Genomic DNA, 12943 nt, shown 5'->3' with positions numbered 1-12943 from the left:
TTTACTCTCGCTCAGACACACACACACACACACACACACACACACACACACACACGAGGAACATCAGTTCAATCTAAACAGACTGACCCTGTGAACTGGCCTACATACTTTAAACTCTGTCAGTTGTAATAAAGACAAACATGTAAATACGGGTACCATATGGCACCGTGCCTGAAGCCACATCACAACAGGCAACAGTGAAAAGACCTCACTCGTGATGGCGGGGTGTTATGACTGTGATATTTACACAGAAAACAGGCCTGCTTTTACTATGTATCACTCTGATCTATTGGTTTATGCAGCAAACGACACAATGCCAAACGGGGCACTTTAACTCAGTCAACAGGAACTTTCAGGGGGCTGGCACAGATGGTAAATGAGACGGAAAACAATTCTTGTCAACAAGTCTTTGTGGAATCAGACACTCCACATTGAGATGCTTGCGCAGGAAAATACGGGCAACTTTAAATACTAGTTAAAGTATAACTAAACTCTCCTGCAGAGATATTCCCACTGCAGATCTATCACCCCACAATTATTCCTGTTCTTGTGTCAGATTAAAGAAGTCGTTTATTTTCTTGAAAGAAGTGCAGCAGGTAATGGATCACGGGCCCTTCAGGACACCGTAAAATAACATTATCAGCCAAAAACCTTTTTCACAAATAGTGTCTGACATTGGCAACAGTATCTGGTATTTGTCATTGGGATTTCCGCTTCAGGATTCCTGCTTCATCTGTATTCTTCTGCCGAAATATGAATAATCCGGGCCCCTGAAACACATTCGTCTAGTAGCTAACTGATATTACCCTCGTTCATCACAAAGAGGTCGTTAAATCAGCACGGCCGAGACAGATCCTGATAAACCTTTCATGTTTCCACCACGCTGTCGCAATGCATGTTTTGTCTGTCTGACAGACCTGCACTGTTGCTGAAGTGTGATAAAAACCAAATTATGTTTATCATCAGGCCATCATTTAAATCTACCTGACCACGAGTGAAGAGACAACCGATCTATTCTTGGTCTACTGGTTACTCAGCCTTGTTTACAACTGCTGACATTGTCCTGTCTAATGATTATTACCTAGGCATAGCGTGCAAAGAGTTCCACAATTGCTCTAAATGCAAATTATTCATAACAAATGAAATGCTTTAGTGATGACAGAGCAGGACAGATCTTCATCACCATCTAGTGGTTAGAGGAGGTGTTTTTTTTCTTCCTTTTTTTCTTTTTCTTCTTTTTACAGTGGCCAAAATGACTCGATTGTTGTTGGACAGGGAGTTGTTACAGTCGCATGGAGACCGGTGGTGCTGGTGATTGCAGCTCCTGGTCCAGCAGCCGGAAGAGCATGGCACTTTTGTTACACTGTGAGGTTTGCCCCAGAGAGTGGTGGAGCTGGGCCTGCAGGTAGTGGACGTCCCGCAGCCGCTCCTTACAGTTCAACTTGGAGAAATAGGCGGCTGCCTCATTTAGCGTGTCAACAGCCAAAACCACCATATGCAAATCTGCAGCGAGAAAACAAGCAGCAGTGTGTAAATAGAGGCTGTACGTACAATACTTAGAGATAGGGATCAGTGTTCGGCGGGTGGTGGAGGTGAGTGTGTTACCTGCTTGCGCTTGTCCTTTTGGCCTGAAGCCAGCCACCGCCATCTGGCAGCGGGCCGTCAGCAGCAGGGCTCGGCCCTTGTCCATGAGCGATCCGTGGGCCAGAACAGGCTCGATGGCTTCATGAAGAACACTCAGAGCGTGCTCAGGAACCCCCAACATCAGCTGCAGGAAGGAGAGGAAACAAAGACATTATAGAAACCATGCATGTTGTGTGGCTTTTATTTTATTTGGCATATATACCAGCTATACTGCAATTAAATAGAAGGCTATAGTGACTGATTTCCTCAGCGGAGAAAGAACTTTTAGTTTGAACTTAAGTACTAATACCACACTGTAAAAATCCTCACACTTAAGAAAATGTTTAATTGGCCAATCATTTCAGCTGGACTTGTAGGCCGTTGTATTGTTGACTAGTTTAATTTATTGTATGAAACAAATCTTATTTTAGAACCCAAGTGTGTTTTTTGTAACTAATAACTAAAGCTGTCAGATTAATGTAGTGGAGTAAAAAGTACAATATTTCCCTTTAAAATGTAGGGGAGTAGAAGTAGAAACAGGCATGAAAATACTCAAGTAAAGTGCATGTGCCTCAACATTTGTGCTTAAGTACAGTACTGGAGTAGATGTACTTAGTTAAATTCCAACACTGATTTGCATATATGGAGAGCTGTAACAGTGTTGAAGTGAAGTCTATCTTCCTGTTAGGGCTGACCTGAGTGAAGGCCAGGTGGAGGATGGTCTCTGAGGCCAGGGACTGAAGGTGGTGCTGTCTAGCCAGAGCCAATGCCTGCAGGAGGAGAGGAAGAGCTGTGGAGAAGCCAGACGACTCCCAGTGGAGCTCAGCAGTGGAAAGCATAACTCTGTATCAGACATAAACAGGCAGTGATGTAAACGTAGGTGTGTGCACCAAATTCAATACTTTTTAGGCAGTGATCCAACGGCCTCCTAGGTATTGCGTAGCGAAAAATGCCTCCAAATCTTCAAATCCTAAGGAGTAAATCTCATTAGCGTCAGTAAGCCAATAGGCATGCAGCATGCTTCTACCAAGATCTAATAATGCTGGTGATTGGCTGTCTAACATTATACGCTGTAGAGGCATGAAGGAAAAACTTGCAAGTTACGCACAGAGACGGCGCTCACGTAGTATGAGCTGAAAAATAAATAAAAAGATTTGTGCTGCAATGTCGTAATTTTTGTTGTTGTTAAAAATGGATTTCATAAAATTGGTACCAAAATATCGTTCAGTAACTGGTATTGAAGTCACGTATTGGTACCGACATTTTTTTGGTCAGTATAATTTAGTCGGTGCTATTCCGCACATAAGACCAAAGAAGTTAGACATTTAGGTGAGTTTACTCTCCTTTACAATCCAGGAAATCTTTCTAAAAGTGTTGGGATTCGATAGTACTGAGTATTGGGTTTTCTTTTCCGTCTTTAGAGAGACTAGAGACAATATGTCATGGGTTATTTCCCAAAACTATTTGTTTTTGGAAAACTAGCAATCATGCTATCAGAAATGATCAAGTGTGTACCTGATGACCACCTCGGTACGTTTAGTCTTCTCACAGTGCACCTGCAGCCGCTGTAAGATGCTGTACGCCTCAGTGCTCCGGTTAAGAGCCTTCAGAACTTCAGCTTTCCTGTCAGCAAACATAAAAACACTGACAGCTCTGACACAATAAACACATGTTACGATTAGAACTGAAGATTTGTGCCTTGGCGTTACCTGTAGAGACCTTCTGTTTTGTTTAAGGCAGAGATCGCCGTGACTAGTGGCTCTGCCAAATGATATTTCCCTTCGTTCATATGTCTCTCAAACTGGATTTTCAGATCGCACAGCATCCAGAGCTAAATTGGCACATTTAGGGTAATAAAACAAAAAAAAATATTTTTTACATTTGCCATCAAGGATTCTGCTACATAGTAACAAGCACCACAGAATAAAGCAATTAAGTTTTCACCTCTGTGCTACAAAAGCACAATAAAATGGACTAAAGAAGGGAATCAGACTTTTTGACAAAAATATTATGCAATGAAATAAGCATGTGAAAACTGCAGTGACTAATAATACAAAGCTAAAAATCCAGCTTAACTTCAATAAGAGCTCTCTGAGTTAGTAATATAGAAGGTGCCGGCCAATCACCAAGCAAAATCATCAGTTATCATAATGGTTGGCGAGGATTTATCGGGTTACAAAATTAGCCTAAAAAGACATCAAATAGAAGCATTAAAAATGTCTTATATGTTACAAAATTTGCCAGCCAGCCTAAAAACCTTTTTACCACCTTACTCTTTCTGCTCTTTGCCTTTGTAGGGCAGCACTGAATAATACAGTATGGCTGAGTGAACACACCTTGGCATGATGCGAGTGAGGAGGAAACTGTTCTTTCAGATGCTGGAGAATCTCAGAAACTGCACCGTACAGTCCCTGCAACAGAAGCAAACATGTGCATGTTGAACTCTGCCCGTGAAGACCTGGCCGATGTTGATTACCTTCCCGCAAAGCTGGGTCAACTGACTAATGGATATTGCGACAGCGGGCCAGATCGCAAACAGATGAGATCAAATTAAATGTGTTACCTGCTCAGCATGCAGCTCGGCCAGGTGGCACAGAGCCACAGAGAACGCCTCGGTGTTGTTCTGCTGGACCCCGAAGTTGACTGGCTCCAGACTGCTCATGTTGAGAAGCAGCTGGGCCTGCTGCAGAGCCATGGTGCTGCAAGAGACACAGGCACGTAATGGACTTTGAGAAAAAGTGGTGTTCATGCAGGCACTTCAGAGTCATGTGTTTTACACCTAAACTTATTTTTTAATATTCATTACAGGTTTGCTTTGTAGATTAGTTGTCTGAAATATTAAGCTGTCCATATAAACATTAAACATTTTGACCATGTGTCACAGAGCTGATTTGCTGTCAGTATAAGTGAACACAACTGAAAACTGTGTGTCGGGGTGGTGAGTTGAAGAGGCTGACCTCTTGCCGAACATCCTCCATATGGACGTAGTCTGAGCCAGGCTGATCTCTATCAGCTCCGACAGACTGTGCTTCCAGTGCAGGATGTCCGTGTCCTTCAGTGCATCCATCAGTTTGTGAGCTGTCTTACCCTGTGTCGCCCCCTGCTGGACCAGAGACTGAATGCCCAGAGATGCCAGGTACTGCAGGGAGAATCAGAATCCGAATACTTTATTGATTCCTTCAGGGAAATGGTTCAGTTGTAGCAAGTAGCAGCAGCGCGGTTTAAAATAGACACAGAGACACGTACAGGTAAATACAAAGACATACTTTCACTCATCATATTCAACAACAATGTCATCATAAGAAACCTGGGTCCTAAATCAATTTAAAAACAAGCAGTGACATGCAGACTGCCTTTCTGCAAGGTCCTTTAAAAAGCCTACAATAGAATAAAGTGAGACCAGCTCCATTCCATGCAGATGGTGATATGTCCCTGCAGACATCCTATATAAGTAGCAGCAGTAAATACATACTATTTAATTAATTTAATTTAATTTATTTTTATACTGTTTGATTCCCAGTGGGGAAATTGCAATTTACACTCACATTATACATGTAATTTATGCATTATTACACTAATGATAATACAAATAATAATAATAATAAAAATAATAAAAAGAAGAATTTATTCTTTGTTGATCCCCATGGGGGAAATTACAATTTTATTAATTAGTGCGGTGACACATGTCAAGGATAAAATATGAAGAGAACAATAAGTCGTGCAATGACTGCTGGATGATGCTTTCTATGATGTGTGGCAAGCTGCATTTTCTTTTGCAAACTTTCTTCATATTTGAAGGATTGTCTGTATTCCTGTATGTTGTCATTTATATGAAGGAATACTGACTTAATAAAAAAATACAGTTGAATAGCTAGAATTTCTAATGAGAAGTGCTGAATTTCAAATAAAATGTTTATATAATGCCCACCATGAAACAGCTGTTACTGCATAATTACATGAAGAACACCTCTCTTTCCGTATTTGATGATATTTGGTTGAGTTTAGTTTTCACAGCAGTTTAAATTTACCAAACTCCTAATGCAAAGAGCCAAACTGACTTTTTAAGTTGTTTAATTCTCACTGTACAGTCTAAGCCCAAGCTTACTGTACCACTTTAGAGCTAGAATTGGTTCTTTATTACATGCAAGAAAAAAAAAAGTTTGAGTGAAAAGTTATCATACTGATAGCAAAAAAGCATTATTTGAGAGAAAACATTTTTATTTGAGAAAAGAAATTTCATGCAACAGCAAAAAACTCAAAATATTTTTTTAAACTCTCAAATATAGAGACGCTCTGGTAACCTTATGGTGCAATGTATTACCTAATTTGATACAGATCCCATTGCATGATGGTCTAGTTTCATTTGATTTGCGATATGAAGTTTACAGCATTTTGTGTTCGAAGTTTGGCAAACTAAAACCGCAGTGAAAAGTCAGCCGAGGCAGTTATGAAATTATGATCACAATAAACAGGCACAGCCATTTTAATATAGGCATTTAGTTTTAAGAGCTCATGTAGCACTCACTGGCAGGCAGAAATGGGCAGCCATCTTCACTGAATCCTCAGTCAACACAGTGCTGTCAGATCCCTTCATCTGTTCCAGTGTGTAGAGCCAACTCTGACGTGGGACACAAAGAGAAAGGAACAAACAAACTAAGGCACACTGATATTAAAGTCTGGCAGAAATGAACTAAGGTCCACTCATTTAATATAGACGTAATGAACCACTGATCATGATCCAACAGTGACACGCAGTAAAATAATAACAGTAGAATTTTACCAGACAGTGCTGTAGGCACACATGATCGTTGGACTCCTGGGCAATGCGGATAGCTTCCTGTAGAGCCAGATCAGCCTGCTGACTGAGGGGAAAGAAAAGGGAGCTGAGTATTTATACACAATCCTCTCTTTGTAGCCACTCCACCGTACCGTACTTACTAGTGGCCGAAGCGACAGTGCAGGCTTGCCAAGTTGAGAGCAGCGTAGCGGAGACTTCGGCCGTAGCCCTCCTCCCCGTTGCTCTTTCCCTCACTTCCAGACAAGATCAGGCGGTCAAAATAATGCAAGAGACTGTGGGCGGAGAGGAAGATGTCCTGGACTCTCATGCTGTTCAGGTAGTTCAGGTAATGCTGAGGAGAGAGAGTGTAAAAACACAGCACTGATGATGATGATGAAGATGTCCCCCCCCCCCCCACCTCTGGTAGAAGGGTTAATATAGCAAGGAAAGTTAAGTGGCTGGAGCTCACCGCCTCAGCAAAATCGGGGTTGAACTTCAGCATGTTGTTGAGCTCTTCCTGCAGCGCAGCCGGCTTCAGGGCTTTGTTCTCATCGTTCTTTAGAAGATATGCCTGTAGAAAGATGTTGAAAAGAACTGTAAAAAGCCCCTAAAAAAAAATGTCATGCTGAAAAGAGGGGCTTTTCATTAAACTGGGCTGTCCGTGCAGTAGAAATTGTTGGTGCTGGTGACAAACAATCTCGTATACAACAGTTAAACAGTGAATTAAAACACAGTTGCAAGAAAAAGTATGTGAACCTCTTCCGTGGAGTTTTGCATGAATTGGTCATAAAATGTGCTCTGAACTTCATCTAAGTCACAACAATAGAAATCCACAGTCTGCTGCAAATAATACTACACAAACCGTGGTGCCATGGTTTAATTGAACCTAACATGTTAACATTCACAGTGCAGGAAGGAAAAAGTATGTGAACCTTTGGACTTAATAACTGGTTGACCTGTAGTTGCAGATCAGACCTGCACAACGATCTGGAGTAATTTTGGACCACTCCTCTTCAAAAAACTGTTTCAGTGTAGCAATATTCTTGGGATGTCTGGTTTGAATTGCTCTCTTAAGGTCATATCACAGCATTTCAATCGGGTTGAGGTCAGGACTCTGACTGGGCCACTCCAGAAGGCGTATTCTGTGCTGTTGAAGCCATTTTTGTGTTGAATTACTTATATACTTTGGGTCGTTGTCCTGGTGCATCACCGATCCTCTACGGAGCTTCAGTTGGCGGACAGATGGTGGAACGTTTTTCTGCTAAATGTTTTGATAAACTCTGGAATTTATTTTCCCATCAATGACAACAATCCGTCCAGGTCCTGAGGCAGCAAAGCAGCCCCAAACCATGACGCTCCCTCCGCCATGTTTTACAGTGAGGATGAGGTTTTGATGTAGGTGTTGGTGTACTGTGCCTTTTTTTCTCCACACATAGTGTTGTGTGTTCTTCCCAAACAACTCAATTCGTTCCTCCGTGGCGTCCTCCCATCTACTCCGTTGTTGTTTAATGTTTTCCTTATTGTAGACGTGTCAACAAAAATGTTAGCATCTGCCAGGGATTTCTGTAGGTCTTTAGCTGACAATCTAGGATTGTCCTTTACCTCATGAAGCATTCTGCGCTGTGCTCTTGCAGTCATTTTTACAGGACAACCGCGCCTAGAGAGAGTAGCAACAGTGCTAAACGTTCTCCATTTGTTAACAGTCTGTCTCATCGTGGACACATGAACATCAAGGCTTTTGGAGATACTTTTGTAACCCTTTCCAGCTTCATGCAAGTCAACAATTCTTGATTGTATGTCTTCTGAGAATTCTTTTCTGAGAGGCATGGTTCACGTTAGACAGTGCTTCTTGAAACCAGTAAACCCAAAAGAGGTTCCTAAAGGGCAAGACAGCTGTCAGCAACACATCTAATATCATCACACTGATAGGAGTCAAGATAGGCTCACCGCTGGCTCCAATGAGCTCTTGGAGAGGTCATTAGGTTAAGGACTCACATACGTTTTCCTCCCCGCACTGTGAATGTTTTACTTGTTATGTTTAATTAAACCATGGCAACATCTAATGTTTGTGAAGTATTATTTTCAGCAGACTGTGGTTTTCTGTTGTAGTGACTTAGATGAAGTTTAGAGAACATTTTACGACCAATTCATGCAAAACTCAACTTAATCCCAAGGGGTTCACATACTTTTTCTTGCAACTGTATGTTGAGGAAAACATTTTAGGTCGGAAACAGCATAGGAATAAAAATACAGTAACAGAATTCTGATTTATATTTGATCAGCACTGCCTAGTGTTACAGTTTGATCTGAGTTGAGTCAGAGTTTGAGAAAGAGAGAGGGACGGCTCTTTCTCTCTCGATTCATTTCTATAAACAGGCCCCTAGTGCCAGCATCAAACCTCCTAGTCATTTGAGTTCTTTCTGCTGGCCTGTGAGTAGAGAGATCTGGGCACCAGGAAGATGGCGGGAAGATTTACATAGTTCCCCTGCACATCCTGCCAACATTATTATGATACAAAGTGGTTGAATATTGGCAAAGTATCCCTTTAAGGGACACAAAAGTACATCTAGATTTGAAACTCTTGACGTGTGGTTCTTTATTTATGTTTTTACCTATTGGGTCAAATCTGATAGTTTGACCAAGACAAGGTTTCTGCAGGTTTTACTAAGTCAAATTTAAGACTTTTTAAGACTTTCATAAATTAAATTGAAAGGACCTATATCACGACATTAAAGTTAAACGAAATGCAGAGTCACAAAAGTAATTGCAAAGTAAATACATGTATTCACATTGAATACATGTGACACAGAGTAATAATAATCTCTTCATATAAAGCTAAATAAATTATATTTGAACTAGCAAAAGAAAGAACTACACCACAGAATCCAAATAAATAAATAAATTTGTACATGGACGCAGGAAAATGTAAGACCTGTTCAAATTATTTAAGGACTAGAACCCAATACTTCTACTAATTTAAGACTTTTTAAGGCCTAAAAATTTTGATTTTGAAATTTGAAACTTTTTAAGACCCTGCGCCCAAACCCTGCAAGATGACACTAATGCCCTTCAGTTAATTCCGGTCTTGATTTAAACACTCACCTGTCTTGCGAGAAAGTACTCTGCTTGTTTTTGCGACAGGGGACCTCTGCTCGGAGCATTGTCATTTCTAGAGAAAAGCCCAAAACAACACACGAGATCTGCGTTTAACAGTAGTCCCGGTGCGTTAACATTAAAACAAAAGTCTTTCTGATTAGACATTTCACAAAGTAGTAGGTGCAGACAACCAAAAAATAAAAATAATAATATTTTTAAGATAAGGGTCAAAACAGTTGTTTCCCCCCCAGAGGGAAAATATTTAAATATAAAAATTAAAAGTACAATAGGTTACACCAGATCAAAAGATGTGATCCAAGAACAGCATGACTAACCGAAGCTCTGACTCGTGCAGCGGGGTGTCCAACTCGTCTCTGTCTATTCTGTCCCCGACAGTGTCCTCGGTGCTGGTGAGGTCCATGTCGGAATCGTCAGCAACCAGCACCGGCAGACTCACATGGCCGTTGGTGGGCTTGGCGTAGTGACTGTGGTAGTAAAGCTGCAGGGACTTGTACAGCTTGTAGACCTGACTGAAAGACAGCTTGTTGTAGGCCAGAAGCATGTGTCTCATGAAAAGACCTAAAACAAACAAGTAAAGCATAGCTTAACACAAGTCTTTTTAATGAGAATAACACATTTCCCGAGTTCTAGTCAGACTTTAAGAGCTGACAAATCCTGAGCGCTACTCACCCACGACACTGGTTTTATAAGCCTCCGAATCAAAAGCAGTGAATGGAGTGGGAAGAGTGGAAAAGAAGTACTCCATGTCTTTCAGCTCTCCGTCTGCCATTTCATGGAGCCTTTGAAAGAGAAAAACAGCCTCAGAAACGAGACAATATTTTAACATTATTAAGTGAAATTGTATTGTCTGGGACCGTGGTCATTATATCAGTTGATGGTTTGTTATATCCAGCTGGTTTGTTGTTGCTCGGTCTTCTCTGCTTCCTTCCAAAATGTTGTTTCCTTGACTTGTGCCTCCACAGACCTTCTATGGGTCTTCCTATCCCCCTTGTGGGTTCCATGGTAAGCCTGTCTGGTTGTTGTCGACGGAAGGGTCCCATTCCCTGCATTCGATTTGCATTCGAGGGGGGGAACTACTCTCTAACACCACCAATGTGACATTGTTTGGATTTTCCAGGCGCCAATCCCTGTAATGGGTTTGGTTTTAAGGAGGGGGATCAACTGCACAACTTCCTTTCGGCTTTTGTTATGCAGCGTCATGCTTGACTGAGGGGGAGACACCTTCCACTTCCAAACCTTGCTGTGTGGTTTACCAGTTTCCACCTTTCACGACTTGGATTAAGGGTTGGATTTGGAGAGACTACATTACAATTATGTGGTCCTGAATGTGTGTGTGTGTGTGTGTGTATGTGATCCTGAATTTCCTGAACTTAGGAAACTTTGAAAACATCAGTGATCGGTAGCGTTGTCTGACTGAAGCAGCATACCTGAGTTTGACAGCATATGCAGTCTGAGGGCAACATTCCTCCACAGTCTTCAGGAATTGGCCAAGAGTCAGGTCTGGACCCTGAACATCCCAGAAGAAACAAAAGATACAACTGTGAAACACCTGCTACAACATAGCGGTATGTAAGAGAGCTACTTTAATGAAACCAACCTGCTGCAAGGGCAGGATGAGTTTGTTAAGTCTTCTCCTTTCTGGCAGTGTGATTTTTGACGAAGTCATGTCATACAGCAGCGCCAGGACGGAGATTTTATACGGAGTCACCCAGTCTTTGATACCGAACACGTTAGCATGGACCACTCCGTTCGTCATCATAGGGTTGAAATACAAACTTTCATGCACACTCGCCATTTTGACAGGTTGTGTTAGGCTACGGCGATTAAATAACCCAATGGTGAGGTACACTGGGTTGATATTTAGCGGAAATAATAGTTACAGACAGTCGGCAGCAGCAACTAACATAACGTTAGCTCGCTAGCTAGCGTCCGAAGGGTATGTACCGTTAATCCCGAGAAGACGGCAATAAAACATCAACGATTAGTCTCTGATAATTTTCAGAAAAGGGAATCTTACTGACAGTGAACGCTCACTTTAGTCTTGTCATAATCTGGTTTATTTACATGTTGACAGAAGTTGCCACTTTGCTTTCAAACTCTTCTTCTTCTGCTGCTTCGGCTTCTTCTTCTTCTTTGAGTGTTTCAACGGTTTGCATCGAACTCATTGGTACATTACTGCCACCTTCTGCTCCGGAGTGTGGACTTCTGATTCTTTCCAGTGTATGGCTGCAGCCTGGAGCGTACCATATCCTGCCGTCCCGCCTGGTGCCATCACCGAGCTTCTACTTTTCAAAATAAAATACTTTCAAAAAGATCTTTCTTTGCCTACTTTTCAAAGTAAAAGCTAGCGTCAACTACCATGCTAAGGACTAAAATACCTTCTTTTTTTTTAAACAGTAACGGCAATAATACAAATGAATAAGATACTTAATAATTATAATAATAATACTTCATAAATAAAACACCAAAATGAATGCAGATTATAAGCAAACTAAAAAAAATCCTTCTGCCATCCCGCCGAGTTTCTACTTTTCAAAATGGAAGCTGGCATCTGGAATAAAATACTTTAAACAATAGGATCTCTCTCTTGCATTTCAAAGTAAAAGCTCGCTTTAACTAGCATGCTAATGAATAAAATACTTGATTGATTGATTGTATTGTGTTGTATTGTTTTGTTTGTTAAATGTTTAAAAATATATGTGCATCTCTAAAATAAATGCAGATTATAGACAAACTAAAAGTTTCCTTCTATGGCTGCAAATTGGAGCCTCTCCCATCTCATGACTTTTTGCCATGCCGACACGTAGTATATTGTAGTATATTGTAAATAACTACATTGTATTTTCAGCAATTTCCCAGTGAAGTGTTAAAACAATATATAATATAAAATTAAAAGGAGTCTTGAAAAGAGTGTAACACGTTTATTTTTGTATTGTTGTTCTTGTGCATGCAGATCCTTGTTATCCCTATATTATTGTTAGTGCAATGAGTGCAATGAAGAGTGCAAAGTATGCAGGAGTGAATTGTGATAGTTATTATTTAAAATGTGGAGCGTAGTGCAAAGGATGCTGGAATAAATCGTATTATTCTAATACAACATGAACCGTATCAACAGTATAAACAGCTCAAGAATAGGGAATGAGAATGATGAGTAAATAATAAATAATAAGTGAGAATTGCCAAATGAGACAATTTGGCGCGGGAAGTACATCCTCTGCTGGGCCTTTTTGATGATGGTGTCAGTGTTGGGCTCCCACTTTAGGTCCTGAGATATAGTGGATCCCAGAAACCTGAAGGATTCCACAGCAGACACAGTTTTGAGCGTGTTAAGCTCAAAGTTGTTCTGACTACACCAGAGATCCAGCTGATCCACTTCCCGTCTGTAGGTCGACTCATCACCGCCCCGGATGAGGCCGATGACTGTTG

At 41.1% G+C, this 12943-nt stretch overlaps 1 protein-coding gene across 3 annotated transcripts; it reads right to left on the bottom strand.

The window, feature by feature from the left end:
* Nucleotides 1-557: 557 nt before the first annotated feature.
* On the bottom strand, nucleotides 558-11645 carry anapc5 (anaphase promoting complex subunit 5). 3 transcript variants are annotated; one of them, XM_034871334.1, is made up of 18 exons: nucleotides 11115-11645; nucleotides 10945-11024; nucleotides 10187-10296; nucleotides 9832-10075; nucleotides 9503-9569; nucleotides 6870-6971; nucleotides 6562-6752; nucleotides 6404-6485; nucleotides 6149-6241; nucleotides 4581-4762; nucleotides 4187-4322; nucleotides 3960-4034; nucleotides 3333-3454; nucleotides 3139-3246; nucleotides 2319-2466; nucleotides 1606-1768; nucleotides 1258-1503; nucleotides 558-1217 (listed from the first exon to the last, which is right to left on the bottom strand). In XM_034871334.1, exons 1-17 carry the CDS (start codon nucleotides 11310-11312, stop codon nucleotides 1283-1285), a joined length of 2322 nt encoding a protein of 773 aa, XP_034727225.1. In that variant the 5' UTR covers nucleotides 11313-11645; the 3' UTR covers nucleotides 558-1217; nucleotides 1258-1282. The 3 variants fall into 3 exon arrangements, with proteins under 3 accessions (XP_034727225.1, XP_034727227.1, XP_034727226.1); XM_034871336.1 differs by having other exon boundaries at nucleotides 558-1213; XM_034871335.1 differs by having other exon boundaries at nucleotides 558-1231; nucleotides 1263-1503.
* Between the last annotated feature and the right edge of the window lie 1298 nt (nucleotides 11646-12943).

The sequence above is a fragment of the Etheostoma cragini genome, chromosome 5 (genome assembly GCF_013103735.1).
Source record: "Etheostoma cragini isolate CJK2018 chromosome 5, CSU_Ecrag_1.0, whole genome shotgun sequence".
NCBI lineage: Eukaryota > Metazoa > Chordata > Actinopteri > Perciformes > Percidae > Etheostoma > Etheostoma cragini.
Note: the sequence above shows the minus strand (reverse complement) of the source record. Positions and strands in the feature narration are given on the sequence as shown.

Excerpts from the sequence above, each read along its gene's own strand:
- anapc5 (XM_034871334.1), bottom strand. The coding sequence starts at position 11,312 with ATGGCGAGTGTGCATGAAAGTTTGTATTTCAACCCTATGATGACGAAC. Across the intron at positions 11,025-11,114 it reads TCATCCTGCCCTTGCAGCAG|GGTCCAGACCTGACTCTTGG; the intron begins GTTGGTTTCATT and ends TGGGATGTTCAG. Across the intron at positions 1,769-2,318 it reads TCCACCTGGCCTTCACTCAG|CTGATGTTGGGGGTTCCTGA; the intron begins GTCAGCCCTAAC and ends TCCTTCCTGCAG.